The 15,168-nt window shown below is 38.5% G+C and overlaps 1 protein-coding gene across 12 annotated transcripts in view; it reads right to left on the bottom strand.

Annotated features, from left to right (window-relative positions):
* Nucleotides 1-15,168, bottom strand: part of tcf7 (transcription factor 7) — a 112,284-nt gene that overhangs the window by 12,641 nt on the left and 84,475 nt on the right. For 9 of the 12 annotated variants that reach the window (XM_044371470.1, XM_044371472.1, XM_044371466.1 and 6 more), the window contains 2 exons: nt 5,143-5,230; nt 8-97 (listed from right to left, as the gene is read on the bottom strand). In XM_044371470.1, coding sequence (XP_044227405.1) covers nt 8-97; nt 5,143-5,230 — 178 coding nt within the window. The remainder of the gene's footprint in view (nt 1-7; nt 98-5,142; nt 5,231-15,168) is intronic. The other 3 variants (XM_044371468.1, XM_044371469.1, XM_044371478.1) reach the window with 1 other exon arrangement.

The following is a 15,168-nucleotide window of genomic DNA, read 5'->3' as shown; positions in this document are numbered from 1 at the left end:
ACGGTACCTGGAGTAGGAGGAGGCGCTGGGGAGGTTGGAGGAGTAGGGCTGCCTGAATCCACAGGAGGACAGGGCAGGATAGACTGGCTGGCTCTGCCTGCCACAGCACAGCACAGGGAGAGACGCCAAAAGCTTTACAAATACGTTGAAAAAGTTTGTTGATCCCCGTGGGGACGTTCAGTCCTTCAAGTCAGTTTATTCTATTCAAATCTTAATCAGCAACATTTCTAAAAATCCTTCTAAAATATCTTTAAAATTTGCTCTATTGTGATACAGAGAGACTATTTTGTGAAGTCCAAACTTGCAAATCCACCATTCAGCATCTTCATTTGTATTTTGAAAACATCTGGTTTCACAACAATCATTGGTTTCTTCCCTGTTACAGTGCTGATTTTGATAGCTGGAATGAGAAGTAATTATCAGTTTTCTTCCAATTTCTTTGTTATTTTTTTTGTCCTGTTATTGCTGCTCCATCCCTAATTATTTATACAGTAATTAATATAATTTGTTTATCTTCAGACACTAAGTATTTGAACAGTTACACATTTTTTTTTGTTCTTCAGCACATTCAATTTGAAATAAAATAATGGATACTAAATTGAAGTGCCAAGTCTCATCTTTCATTTGAGTGGGAGAAATAGATCCTTTTGAGGAGGAAGCGTAGTATATAAAAAAGGTGCAACTGTCCAAATACTTACAGTCTAGACTGTATATGTATGAAAGTTCAATGTATCTGTGAATATATCTTTTAAATTGGTATTTATTGTGTCATACAAAAAGAAAAGAAAAAAACAGAACCAGTATATTTGCTCATTGTTCTATATATATGTAAATATATATATTTATATAGTATCCAGAAGACACTTCACATCTATAGAAGAACCTCTTGTGATGCTGTGATGCATGGCGATCCCCCAGAGAGTCTGGATCAGCATTGTTGACAGCTGTGTGTCAATACTAGGCTTACCGGAAGCACAAACACAAACACAAACGCACACACACACACACACACACACACACACACACCATGGGAGGTAGAGGGTGGGGATGGGATGTAAGCAAGAGCCTTTGATATGTAGAAAACCACACTTCTACCTCCTGAGAGCCAATACAACACCCCCCCCCCCCTCCACCCCCCCACCCTTCACTGATTCATCCTCATGTTTCAGTGAATGCACACACACACACACACGCGTGTTTCCTCATCTCATCTCCCCCTTCTTCTTCTTCTCAACTGTGTCCATTTGTCAGCCCACAGGAGGCAGTGCTACAGTAAAGCCCAGGAGCAGAGGCCCTTAGCTGGGAAGAGATCCAGAGATCACTGGGCTCAGTTCCTGGACTGGAGGACCATTCATGCTGTAATCCTGTTTTAACTGAGGTCACAGTACAAAACAGGTCAAGTGTTGTTCAGATAAAAGGCAGTTCAACCTAAACTGTACACACCGCGTCTCAGAAGCTATAAATCTGTCAATCACTTCGCTTTAGTTTGGACAGTCGGTCCGTGGCACCAGCGCACACATTACTAACATCAAAATCCTTACAAACAGCTGCTCCTGAGTGACGGTGATGCGGCACTCAAACAGAAAAATACTTCCCGTGTGAAAGGCATGGCTGAACAGAGGTATGCTGGGAATGAAATCTAAGTGATCTTCTCTATTGTGCCCGTCAGCAGCTTACAAATTTTCTTTGTTACACTTTGACTACAAGTGACAAAAAAGTAATTACATCCCTTCAGACCGACGGTAGCGCCATTCAAAAGGTGGAGAGTTTAAAAATGTCAATGAATGGCGGCAAAAGAGGACAGCTTTCACGCTTTGTTTAACCTGTTTCTTCCCTCTCGTAACACTACAGGCCTCAAAAAGACTTCTGTCTGCTCTCTTCCTCTACAGGTATTTATTTAAAGCACCAATAAGTACAATTTTACTGCCTCTGAGAACAAAAGTGACCATAAAACGTGGATTTTGGCTTTATTTTCTAACTTTTTGGCTTGAACTTGAACTTTATTTCTGTCAACTGACATTTTAGACACAGCCAACTTCTACCTCCCACATACTTGCAATTTCAGTTGCTCAATCATGGAGAACAGAGAGATATTTCAGCAACAAAGGCTCAAAATGTAATTCTTTAAGTCTCTTTTTATGGTGATGTGTTTCTATTTAGACTAGATTTCTATGTTATAATTACCAAGCTGTAAAAATGCAACTTTATTAATTGTGTGTATCACTTACAGGCAGAGGCGGGGAACGTGTCCCCTCAAAAATTTGAAATCGGATGGCTTTAGAAATTGTTAGATTCTATTTTCACAAGAAGTGTTTTTAATTAGTCTTAATAATATAGTATATTAACTAAAGTTGCTTTTTTGTATGTTTTATTCATATTTAACTGTGCCTGCTAAACAAAGTCCACCCCTCTCTGTTTAGGCTACTTGGTTCCTTCCAGCTTGAAAAAGCACTGCGTTGCTGTGGAAGTTCTGTAGAAACAAACAATCTTAGCTCACGCTATAAAACAGTGTGACTTTATTGAATTTGTAAATTTGTAAATTACTTAGAGCTTCAGAATTTCCCTATTTAAAGTGTCTTTAGCATTTGAGGTTTTAACCGCTAACATTACCGTTAGCTTGTTGTCCTTTGCTATTATTAGTAGCTAAATTATTGTGTTTATCACAACAAATTTGCAGCACTGAAGTGCGTTCTACAATAACAGGTAGTGGACATAGATGATTTTTTTTTACAAAGAGTCACACAGTGTAACTAAAAACAGTGGCTACATGTTTGTGAGCTTTCTTTATTTAATGTTAAATCATCAACAGTGCTGGCTAGCTAACCAGCTAACGTTACCACCGAGTTTTTCGCTAACTTTTTCTTGTTCAATATTGCTATTTAACGTAATATAGTGTTAATAAGTGTCATTCAATTATAGTTGTAGATAGTTAGTGATGGGGGGCAGTTTCACAAACAAAGAAGCCAAAGCAGATTATTACTGGTAACAACTTGGTTTGGTGTGAACATTAACAAATGCATTGTGAAACTGTGTCCCCTCAAATATGACACCTTGGCTTACAGGCCACTGAACCTTAAGAGGACTTTGCTTTGGTTGATAGAGGTTAAAGAGTCTTTTTAACATCTGCTTCAGCTCTCATTACTGTATTTAATAATACAACATTTTTGTGAGATTCATGCTCCCATCACAGTGGTCGCCACTGCAAACTGCATCCTTGCAAACAACAAAATAATTCCTGACGGCCTCCTGACCCGGGGCAACCAACCAATCAGCCAAAAAAACCTGGGGGACATATGGAGGTGGTCGAAGAGGGACAGGAGGCTAATTGTCAAAACAACAGAAAACAAAAGTTTGACATTTAAACAATCATTCTCTATGTTCCCTCCTCCTCCTCCTTCAGCGAGTAAAGCACACTACGAGTGGCCAAAACAAACAGATAATCTGGGTTAGAGGAGATTAGCTGTTAATAAGACTTGTGAAAATCCATAGTGAAGTGTCTGAAAAAGATAAAACGTCTGACGTCAGACTTGAGAGACGTCTGGGGGGGGACGGACAGCTCGTCCTACAGAAACACGAAAAAACTGACATATACACACATGTGAGCAAATGCACACACAAAGTTTTAAGCCTCCGTTCCAAATCTCCGTGACATTTTGATGTAAGCCTTTAACTGTTCCTGCAGGGGATTTGTCCAGGCACAGATAGTGTAGGTTGTAATAAATGGATTTGCGTTGATCCATAAATCAATGGAAGCCTGACTTAAGACGTTCACAATCAACCAGCGTGACATTGCAAGCTCATAATCGACGCTTAATTCAACTGATGAAAAATGAAACAGCTGAATATGGAACAGATGTGGCTGTTATAGAGAGCTTTCTTCATCACTGCTGCTGCTGCTGCTTGCTGCTGCTCCGTCCCCATAAAGAACTATTGTAAAAATCTAATCCAGGATAGACACAGGCTGAGAGGACTTCTACTGGATATAAGCCAAGAACACACTCATTTTGATGGATAATTTGTGAGTTTATTTGAGTTTATAATCTACCTGCACCTGCCAATTTTAAGTCAATTTTATTTATATAGCGCCAAATCATAACAGAAGTTATCTCAGAGCACTTTTCACTTTTCAATATTATTTCCCCCATGAGCAAAAACTCCCTTTTAATGGGAAGAAACCTCGAGCAGATCTGGGCTCTGGGTGGGCGGCCATCTGCCTCGACCGTTTGGGAACATGACTTGTGCTCACTACCGTCTCTTGTTTCTCCTTTACAAGATGATTCCTTGGCAACGATTTAGTTTTAAATCACATAAAGTCTCTTTTATTGATAATTTGATTTTTACTCCGTAAACATGCCAAAGGATTCGCTTGTGACTGCTTAGACACAGACCTTTAGTGTCTCTAATGCAGTTTACTTTAACATGTCATTCAACATGATTTTGGTTGACGTTTCATTTAAATTTTAGCAGTTGTCTGCATTCCTTTTGTTTTGACCAGAGGTTGAGAGGTCGAAATAAGAGTCCTTAAACACGAGGGATCAAAGAAGGTGGTTGCCATGCCAACGGGACCTCGGGTTATCCGCTCTGACAGCAGGTGAGACAGTGATGTATGGACCACTGCCCTAGGTCAGAGTGTGTACGTGTATATGTGATGCTGTGAAATAGTGATAATGATTGTAGAGATTAGCAAATGACTTTTTGGAGTTTGGACTAAACTGCAGAAGCATATTTGTGCCTCAAAGAGATTTTTTTCCTTCAATCATTCATGATAACACTTTGGCAGTAATATAGTAATAATTCCTGTTATTAGAAGCAACATGCAGTATAATATTATCCTCAAAGTAGTGTAAAATCAGTGCTTTTTATTATCTGCATCGTCATTTAACACATTTGGTTACAAAACTGCCGCACGTAGCTGCAAATCATTTACAATAACAGCTGCTACATTTTTTTATTTGAAGTAATGTCACTCAGTATTCAACATTACTGTGTAGTATCAGTTCTCATCATCCCAATCCTCAAAAAAACTACCTGGTGCCTTTAATGATAAGCAATGAATGTGAGTTATTACAAGGTCATCACAAGTACACAAAGGACTGAGTGAGTCACAGCGTGTACAGCTATGTGTGTGTGTGTGAGACTCACCAGCCCATGGATGGAGTGATCTGGCCGACGCTGCCTGGAGGGAGGGAGTAGTACCCTGAGAGGTCCTGGGACTGGTGCCTGTGAACGCCTGCAGGACACACACACACACACACACAAACACGCACATTAACAGCATTGTAATCTCTTTTCTGTCTAACATATTGTTACTTAAGAAGTTCACACACACTTATAAATTATATATGTCGCAATTTATCTGTCTTCTGAACATGTACACACTCATTAGGTTGGGTCAGTGCCCCCTGGCCCTGAGTCTATGGGCTATTAGCACTATTAGCAGTCTGGGAACCTGATATTAAGCACCGAGATGCCCTTAACACAGGTCACACACTCCCTGTGTGTGTGTGTGTGTGTGTGTGTGTGTGTGTGTGTGTGTGTGTGTGTGGGACCCTCCTCTGACATCTACACTGGGTGCTGATGTAGCCATTTAGTTTCACTGGTTATTTTACACAAGTTAGGGACCGTGGTAAAAGTTCCCACATTTTAAAACACACAGATACACTTAGACATAAACCAAAACATGGATACAAACAAACCGTCTCACATTCCCCATCTCTACTTTTAGCAGAAATGTTTTCCAACAAAAGAAACACAGACAGCTTGACTCTGTGTCCTCACACAGTAAATATCCAGTCTGTCTCTCCCTTGGTCTCTCTCTTTGTGCCCTTCAAAGGAAGTCATTTGTCAACAGGCAGCACCTAGCACTTAGCGCAGCCCAGCTGCTAACCTGTGTTTGCAGCAGAGGAATGCTGTAGATGACTGTAATTTGGCCGCGGCTCCGGGCCTGCTTCAGGACCCTGAGCCGCTATAAATCTGGACGACAGGAATGTGACTGAGTCAGTCGACCTGTCTCACCACTCTGATCCTTCCTCCCCTCCCTCTGTCTGTCCCACCACACCCTTCCTCCCTTCCCCTCCTCCTGTTCTCTCCCTTCTTTATCACAGTCATCCTTCTCTGCCTCTCTTCCCAGAATCCATCCTCCCATATTACTTTTATGGTCTTTCCGTTATTCATTCTCACCCTCTCCTCTGCCTCCTCTTTTCTTGCAAGAAGCTCTACTGTATTACATAAACACGTAAACAAGATGATAGAAATCCTATGTTGTCGTATCTTTTTTGTTCTTAGTCACATAAATCTATTTATTGTTTATTGCTTTTATTTACTATTTTAATAATGTGGCTTGTGTGAACTTGACTTTGCTCTTCAGTCCTCAACAGAACCTCAGAAAATATAAATATGTTGTTTAAAAAAAGTAAAGACACAGTGAAGTAGTAGGCTGACTGAGCAAAACAATATTATATATATATATATATATATATATATATATATATATATATATATATATATATATATATATATATATATATATATATATATATATATATATATATATATATATATATATATATATATATTAAAATTAGAAGCATAAGCTTGTAGTGATTCTTCCTGTGCTTGAGTAAAATGTTTCTACAGTAAATGTTAACTGACCAGACATTACACTCGTTAACAGGTATTTAAACACAGATTCAATGAGATTTATTGTGATAAATTAAAAAAAAAAAAAAGTCACTCTATCCATGTTCACAGCCATAACATTACTATATAGACGAATGATAAATGCGTGTGAAGAGAGAGTTGAAGAGGCAGAAGGGACTTTCTCTCAGCAGCGTGTATCTAATTCAGACATGTAAACAAGGTTCAACATTTGACTTTATCGGGGTAAACTCCACTTATTGTAAACACGGGGTTTACCCTTATAGGCAGGCGGTAGAACGCCTTGTAGCATGTAGCTTACAGTTTAGCTTGCAAGCACTGAAGCAGAGAATTGTTAGAGAAGTTGTACAGTCCTGCCTCAGACACAAAACATAAACAGCTGCCTTCAAAGGACGGCTTCACAATTGTTCAAGTCTGTCTTTAAACAACAGTCAGGTGCCCATGTGAACACTGAAACGGGTTTAGCACGCTGTAATCATTCCTCCTGTTCATACCGGCTATTAGAAGATCTCCTCCAAATGCACTTTCAACGTTAGCGTTGGGAGACTAAATCTTTCAGCCTTCGTTTTGAGCAAAAAAAGTATTTAAAAGTTTATCTGAAGATAATATGAGGCTTCAGCTGTCTGCGTTAGTCACATAAAGTGGATATCTTCCACAGTTACAGTCTTTTTTAGTACAAAAAATTCCCTCTGTGTTTTGACAGACCTTGTTTTTGTCTTCAGCTGCGGCGGAAGGATCGTAACAAAAAGAGGCAATTTGGCACTAAAAAGACTAACTTTAAAAGATATTGAATTGATAATTTGAACACCTGAAGCCTCACATTAGCTTCAAATACATTTTTAAATACATTTTTGCATTATGAAGGGATCTCTTAATTGTTGGTATGAACAGGAGGAATGATTACAGCAAGAAAAACATGTGCCAATGCATGTTTGGGACTTATTCTTTAAAGTGGACACAACCAACATGGGTTATTTTATTGCTTTCTCAGAGGCTTCCCTTAAAGGCTGCAGTTAAGAACACTGATGAATAATGGGATTAATGACAGTCAATGTTAATACTTTAGATATTAAGATAGCAGACTTTACATCTTTTTTTTATTTTAAAACACCCATGTTCCCTGAAATGACTGTATGGCTATCATCAAAACAGAAATCCTGAAAAAAAAGCGTGGACAAGTTCTACTTTAGTTATTAGTCTGTCACACTTGAATGTGATGGAAACATGACGCTGGTTTCTGTAAGTCACGTTTCTGCTTCAGCATTGACACCGTCAGCCCTGTTTGTTGTTGGGAAACCTGAAGGGGAAAATTAACAGCAGTAATGGGGCAGTTTTCTTTGGAATGCCCCTTTTAAAGCGGCCGTCTAATAACAACTGCAGCAACTATCTCACGGTCTCCATGTCAGCGTCTCGGGAAACACTTCAAAGGGAAACCATTTGACTCAAACTGGCTCTGTGTGAGCTCGGTATCAGAACGCGTGCATGTTAAACCGAGAGTCAAAGAGCTGAAAATAGTATTCCTGCACTGATAAAGTGCTGTGGTGGTTATAACCACTGAGAGTGAAAGCGCTGCAGCATCTGAGCCTTTAAATGACTTGACAACCAGCCTGTGTGGTGTACATAAAAGGGCCCAAGACCAGAAGAAACTTTGTAGTGTTTTGTTACAGTAAGGGCGGTAATGAGCACTAACAAATTTTTATTGTAGTACAGGGGCCGTTACTTTTGTTAGGAGAAGACATCAAACGTCAGAGTAATAGTAAAAGTTACTTATTACAGTGCAAAAGTACAGTGTCTAAAATCCAGGTTTCATATGACTTGACTCTCATTTATTATCATATTTCATTTCTAATACACAGTTTTCCTCATGTTTTGTCATGCGGCCATGACACTGTAGTCTAGACACTCTACTCATTATTTGTCATCACTTTCTCACACGTACAGTTCCTGTTTGAATTTTAAATATTTTTGTATGCAAGTTAGATAATTTTTACTTATTCATTAAGTGTTTTAGCTTGTGTACTTTATGAAGTTTTCTTCTCATTTTTATTGTATTCTTATAATGTGTTTTTTGGTTTGTGTTTTGTCCTTGTTTCTGTTTGCAAAACAACTAATTGCCACTTGGGAACACATAAAGTGATTGACTTATAAAAGAAAAGAAAACATATAAGATGACAAAAGCAAAAGTCTAAATGTTATTTCATATAATTAAAAGGTAACAAGTTGCTCCAAAAGTTAGTTACTTTAATGTAATTGTTATTGAATAATGTATTGTCCTACATGCTGTTAAGATTAGAAACAAAACTCAGGAATAAAATAAATAATAATAATAATAAAATTTGATTAGATTTTGACAAATCCAACAAAAACAATAATGCATTAGCCCCTAATTGCACCAAGCCCATTGGTTCCTACTAAAGATGTGACGTATAATAATGGGTAACAAATATATGATTTAATTTAAAAAAAGACTAATTTCAATGTAGCAGACATTAATTAAACAGTAGCAAATAACGTCTTTGTTTATTCCCATATGAACACGCATTCGGTGCTTTAGTTATAGCAGCCGTGTACTTAAGTTGAAATATACTACAGTGTTTATATTCCTGGTAAAGAAGGAACATATCACCCAGCGCAGACCTCCTCTGTGCAACAGTGGAGGTCTGTTGCACAGAGGAGGTTATTATCAGCCTTTGACAACACATGTAATACCTTAAGACCATGCGAAACCATATAGTAAGTGTTAATCATCAACACATGACAGCGTGACAGTGAGCAGACGTGTTTCATTTCTGCTTTTACACGTTACACCGTACTCTACCCTCTATTGTCTGAGCAGACACTCATATCTGAGAAACAGTCAAAGCGGTGTGACGGCGCTGGATCGACTGGGATCGGCTCGACTTTTGAAACGCACGTTGAATGCGGTGTTATGGTTGACTGAACTGACCAGTCGGGGCGCAGGATGTCAAACGCAAACCGAAAGGAGGATATTAAAGCCTGAGACAGACTTAGTTTAGCTCTTTCTTTTTATTTTGTGACTTTTGAGTGCAGTTTTGTATATGAAGGGTGCTATATGAATAATGTTTGTTGATATTATTATTATTAAAACTACAAGAGCCTTTACTTTAACTGATTGAAAATGTAAACCTAGTAAACCAGAGAATTATAAATTCTTTAAACAAATTAAACAAAGATATAAACATTAACAAAGGGGCCATTAAAATAATGATAAAAATAAAAAAATATATTTCCAAGCAATTAACACAAAGTAGAGAATGGCCACTACATATTTTAACAGAACATTTTAATTGGGATTGTTTAATCTTTCAGACAAATGAACACATCTTTTTCTGCTCAAATGTGACAGACATGATAAGTCACTACGTAATTAAACCGAGGTTTTGGTGCCCTGGAGTTAATAGTAAACTGTGATTTTAAAAGGAAACAGAAACCTTATTCTTGTTTGCCTCCACTGAGCGTCTTGCACAACACTTTAGCAGAGCAAACACTATCTGTCATGGGGGTTTGAAGCTTTCCATCCTCTACAACTTTCCACTCTGCTGTTCATCTGTTGTCAGATATAACAGCGATATCAGAGTAAAGTTTTACTTTGCTATGATCTAACTAGTGTGAATGTGAGGAACACACACACACACACACACACAAACACACACACAAAAACCAGGAATAAAAATGCCGCACTGTTAACAAGCTCTCTGGTTGCCAGGGAAACTGGCATCCTTGCATCCCTCTGATTTTCACTGCGAGTCTCTTATTTTTAAGTCTCTTGCAGTATCGGTGTGAGGGTGATGACGTAAAGCAGGGCTTAGGTGTGACAACGTCTGTACCTCCACTGTCATGCTTTGAAACTGCGCTGCAGCTAAGTTTAGAACTTGGGAAAATATTCATTTTACCCCAAAATGCTGCAAATACATTTCCACTGAGCTCTACTTCAACTGACTGATTTTAGGTAAGAGAAGAGATTTTAATGAGTCTGATAAATCAAGCGCACCATAATAAAAGAGGGACGTTACAGTCCGTCATGAAGACAGAGTGAAGACATAAGACACATATAAATAAACCCCTTAATCTGCAGTAGCTGTTTTGAGCATATTTTCAGCTTATTTTACCTACCTCTATTTAATAATTAATAACTAATAATTTCTTGGGAACCATGGTTAATGGTTTAATTTGAAGAAGATACCATTTGTACCATTAAATGTACAATATAAGCACAGATTACTAAATTCATTAGTTTCCATTAAAATTTAAAAAAATACAACGAAAAACACACTTGACATGTTTTGTTTTACAGTAAACCTACTACAGACCTCCAGTAAAACTATTTAAATTTGACATTTTCTGGTTCCCACATTTCTTGTCCACAAGCTCACAGAATTTCAGGTTGAAATGTAAAAGTACAAAGTTTTTACAGGGCAATTAGTAAAAAGTGTCAGTTTCTTCAAAACCTCTTCATTATGGCTAAAATGTATTCTTTAATATTTCAATAACTCATTTTTTAACAGATAATTAGTTACAGCTAATGATAAACATTTTTGCAAGTACTAACAACAACAAAAGGAGGGAATTTTAGTGAGTATAGCAAATGTAGCGGTAGATAATGCATGTGTCCAAAAAACTATCCTCAATATAGCCAAACCTATCCAAACAATGACATGAAGCAGTATTGCAACTGCGATTAGGCAAGTCATATTTCTACTCCATCTGCCAAATTAAGTAAGAGATTTTAGTGTTTCTGATAAATCAGGTGCACCATGCTAATGTGCATGTGGATGTTATAGTCATACAGACAGAAAATAAAAGCACTGACATGAGACACAGACACTGTAAGGAGTTTTTTTTCTTACTTTTTTTCTTACTATGAGGGGAAATTAAAGGGAAAATCAGGGGTTTTAAAAAGCTGAATTACTACTGAAAGTGAGGCGGTAATGTTTAGGCAGCGGTGAAAACAGACAGTGGGTGCTGATGGAAACTACACAGGAAGTAAACTGTTCTGTGAGAATAAAGTCAGAGCCGGGAGCTCAACGTGTAATAAAGGAAGACAGGTGTCAACACTAAGCAGAAGTATACCCAAAGACTTTCCCTGTTCACAAACAATGCATGATTACTATAGTCAAAGGCTGCCACCAGCGTGACGTCATGAAAGGAAGGACGAACACGTGAACACTCTGGAAGCAGAGCAACAGGAGTTAAATTATGAATTTTCATGCTGGTCAACCCTGATATTAAAAAAAAAACCTGGTAACCTTTAAATGCAAGTGACCACTCATGCATCACTTCTATGTGAGTGATATAATTATAGGCCTGGAGTCTGAGAGCACAGTGGTGCACAAAAGAACTCGTAGAGCACAAATATTACATTGGATAAATATGGGGCTTTTTTTCCCCCCATCTTTATTCAAGAGCATGGTCTTTCAATTTGAGAGCATGATTTTTATATTTCACGTTCAGTTTTTGTAATTCTTTCCCTAAAAACCCTTCCCTCGCATTCAACTAGTCCCTGCTTGCGCGTAGATTTGCTCTGCTTCTGCTCAAACTGCAGTATGCTTGCACTCAGATGTATTTCAGCTTGTACAGATTTCCTTCAGCCCTTCTCTTTGCACTCTGGCTGCTTCTGTTGTGCTCGTGAAATGTCTGCTCTCAGATTTTTTTTGTGCAATACTCCCCAACCAATAGAAGGCCAGGTATAGTGTTGACCTATGAAATAATCCCTGCCTCCTTCCGGGCACGTTCGCTTTACTTCTTAGAGCATCCCATATGGGCGGTTCATCCACTCCCGCCCTCCATGGCTTGTTTTTGTTTTGACATGACCTGCTTTGACATTGTGGGTGTATGTGATGTGTTGTTGTGTGTGGCTTTGTATTTTGCGTAGTGTGTCCTGTGTGGTTTTTGCTTCGTACTGTTTGTTATTGTGTTGTTATATGTTTTAATTGTAAGGGACTGCAGATGAAAATTAGCTTTAAAGCTAACTCTGGTGCAAATTGTCCCAAAAAATACAATACAATAATTAAATGTACTTCCCCTGCTGACTTGTACGACTTTCAGAATAAAAGTACAATTAACATATATATATATATATATACCAGCACCTGCACTTTTTCTTTTACTATAATAGCTACATATAATAGTAGCCATATGGCACACTGGCCTCCTGTTGGTGTGCTAGAGGAGAAAATAACATCATTTTCATGACTCAGGAGCTGGAGTCTGGTGGATCGCCAAAGTCAAATAAGTTTTTCATTCTAATGGTGCAAGAACACAGTTTGAGCAGAAGCAGAAAGAAATCTGCGCACAAGCAGGGGCTATTTGAGTATGAGGGCAGGGTTTTGAGGGAAAGAATGAACTAAATCTGAACATGAAATCAATAAATCATGCTCTCAAATTGAAAGATCACGCTCTTGAATAAAGACAGGAAAAAAGCCCCATAGATGAAAAGATTATAAGTCAGACTCAGAATTCTAAGCAAATGTGTAACTATAATTTGCATATTGTTCGCAGAAAAAAAAAAATCAAAAAAGTTTCAGTTCGAAGTATTAAAAAACATGTCACTTACATTTTGTAACAATCGAAAAAAAAAAATCTAACCTAATAAAAAAAATAGTAACCTTAGCAAAGGGAGATGTTTATAATCAGATAAAGTAATGACAGTTAGCACCGAATGTTTTCGTTAGAAAGATGAAAAAGGAGCGTGTTTGCCAAGGTACACATTTAACATTGGTCATGCCTCACAGAAAGGATGAATCAGGCTTTTGAATGCCTCAGCTGTGAAGTACAGCTGAGTGTTTGGCCTTTGCCTGTTCTCAGACTTTGTCCCTGAACACTCACTTCAGCCTTGATTCAACAATCCAATCATGACATCATCCGAAAGCATGACTCTGTATCAAACAGGCCTCTGGGCTGCTCTGTATACACCAGTAGCATCTAAACCAGTGGGGGGGGGGGGGGTCGCGAAATGATCAACAAGATAAGAAAGCAAGAAAGCAAGAAAAACCTATTTCTGTTATACAAAATTATATTTATTTTTCAGACTTTTCTCAAATCTTTGCTCTTTTCTTGTGACTTCATGGATGATTTTAATTCTCCAGAACTATCAAATTATTCAAATATAGAAATTAATCAAGTAAAATTGGTCTAAACTGGTGGATATTGCTTCATTTTAAGAAGTACTAGGTTGGTAACTGGTGATCTAAAGTTGCAAAAAGTTGTGACGGTTTCTATGAAAATTGCATTTTAATTATTTTGGCTTTCAGGAATGTCAATGGGACATTTTTTGACCTAATAAAAAATGTGTATATTTTCAGTTCTCCTTCAGAGACCCAGTACCCAGGAGCTGATAATTCCAGCAAAAATGGTGTCTTGGATCAGCCCTCCATAATTTAAAGAGGACATATGCTTTTTTTGATGTTCTGTTATTTTTATACTGTTATGATGTCGGGTCTCTATGTTAAACACTGTCAAAGTTCCAAAACATGAGGTGAACATATGAAAAGTGCTCCTTGCAGGTCAAAAGCAAGGGCTTCAACCTGCTCTGAACGCTCTGTTTGTAAAGTTACCTCTAATTCCTCCTCGTGATGACAGATTGTTTGTGCATGCCCACAAACGGCTGTCTGTTCTGCAGCCTTTGTTGCTAAGGTTGTTCCACGGGTTGTTAAAGTTGTCCACTTGCATATTTTGAGGACTCAGGTTCAAACACGGACAACGGATGTCTTTAAGAAGTTTCCGTTTCGAGTGAAGAACGAGAAAAAGAAGTGAGATCCTTCTACTTCTGTTTAGTTGCGTAGCCTTTGGAAGCTGGCCAATCAGAACAGAGTGGGCTCATCGGGAGGAGGGGCCTTAAAGAGGCAGGAACTAAAACGGTCTGTTTCAGACAGAGGCTGAACTGAGGGGCTGCATAAAGAGTCAGTATAAGATAAATAAAGTGTTTTTTAAAAACTGTAATTCATGCAAAGGTATTCCAGTAGAGCCCCAAAATATAAATATAGACCTGGAAATGTGCATCATACGTTCCCCTTTAACATCAGTCTTCTGAATTTATGTCCCGATGGAAGGAAATTTTATTGATAAAAGCTGAGTTCAGCAGTTTGAGAACAAAGTAGTGAGTAGGTGAGCTGAAAAAATGACATCACTGATGAGGTAACTCCTACCAGGGACGAGCTGACGAGTGATATGAGGAGTGAGGTAAGGCGGTGTTTTTGTGTCTGCGCGCTTCGTGATGTTCCTGAGTGGAAGCGTAGTCAGAATTCAGGTGAGATGGTGTGACAAAGGTTATATGCAGCAGCCAGGTGTGTGTTTGTGTGTGTGTGTGTGTGTGTATATGTGTGTGTGTGTGTGTGTGTGTGTGTGTGTGTGTAAGTGGCTAGAAGCAGGTGGCTCAGTCTGTCATTAAGAGCTGAGTCACTTTGCTAGCGTCAGCCACACACACACACACACACACACACACACACACACACACACACACACACACACACAGTCTTCAACAAGGAGAGTGTG

This window comes from Thunnus albacares, chromosome 13, assembly GCF_914725855.1.
Source record: "Thunnus albacares chromosome 13, fThuAlb1.1, whole genome shotgun sequence".
Taxonomy (NCBI): Eukaryota; Metazoa; Chordata; class Actinopteri; order Scombriformes; family Scombridae; genus Thunnus; species Thunnus albacares.
Note: the sequence above shows the minus strand (reverse complement) of the source record. Positions and strands in the feature narration are given on the sequence as shown.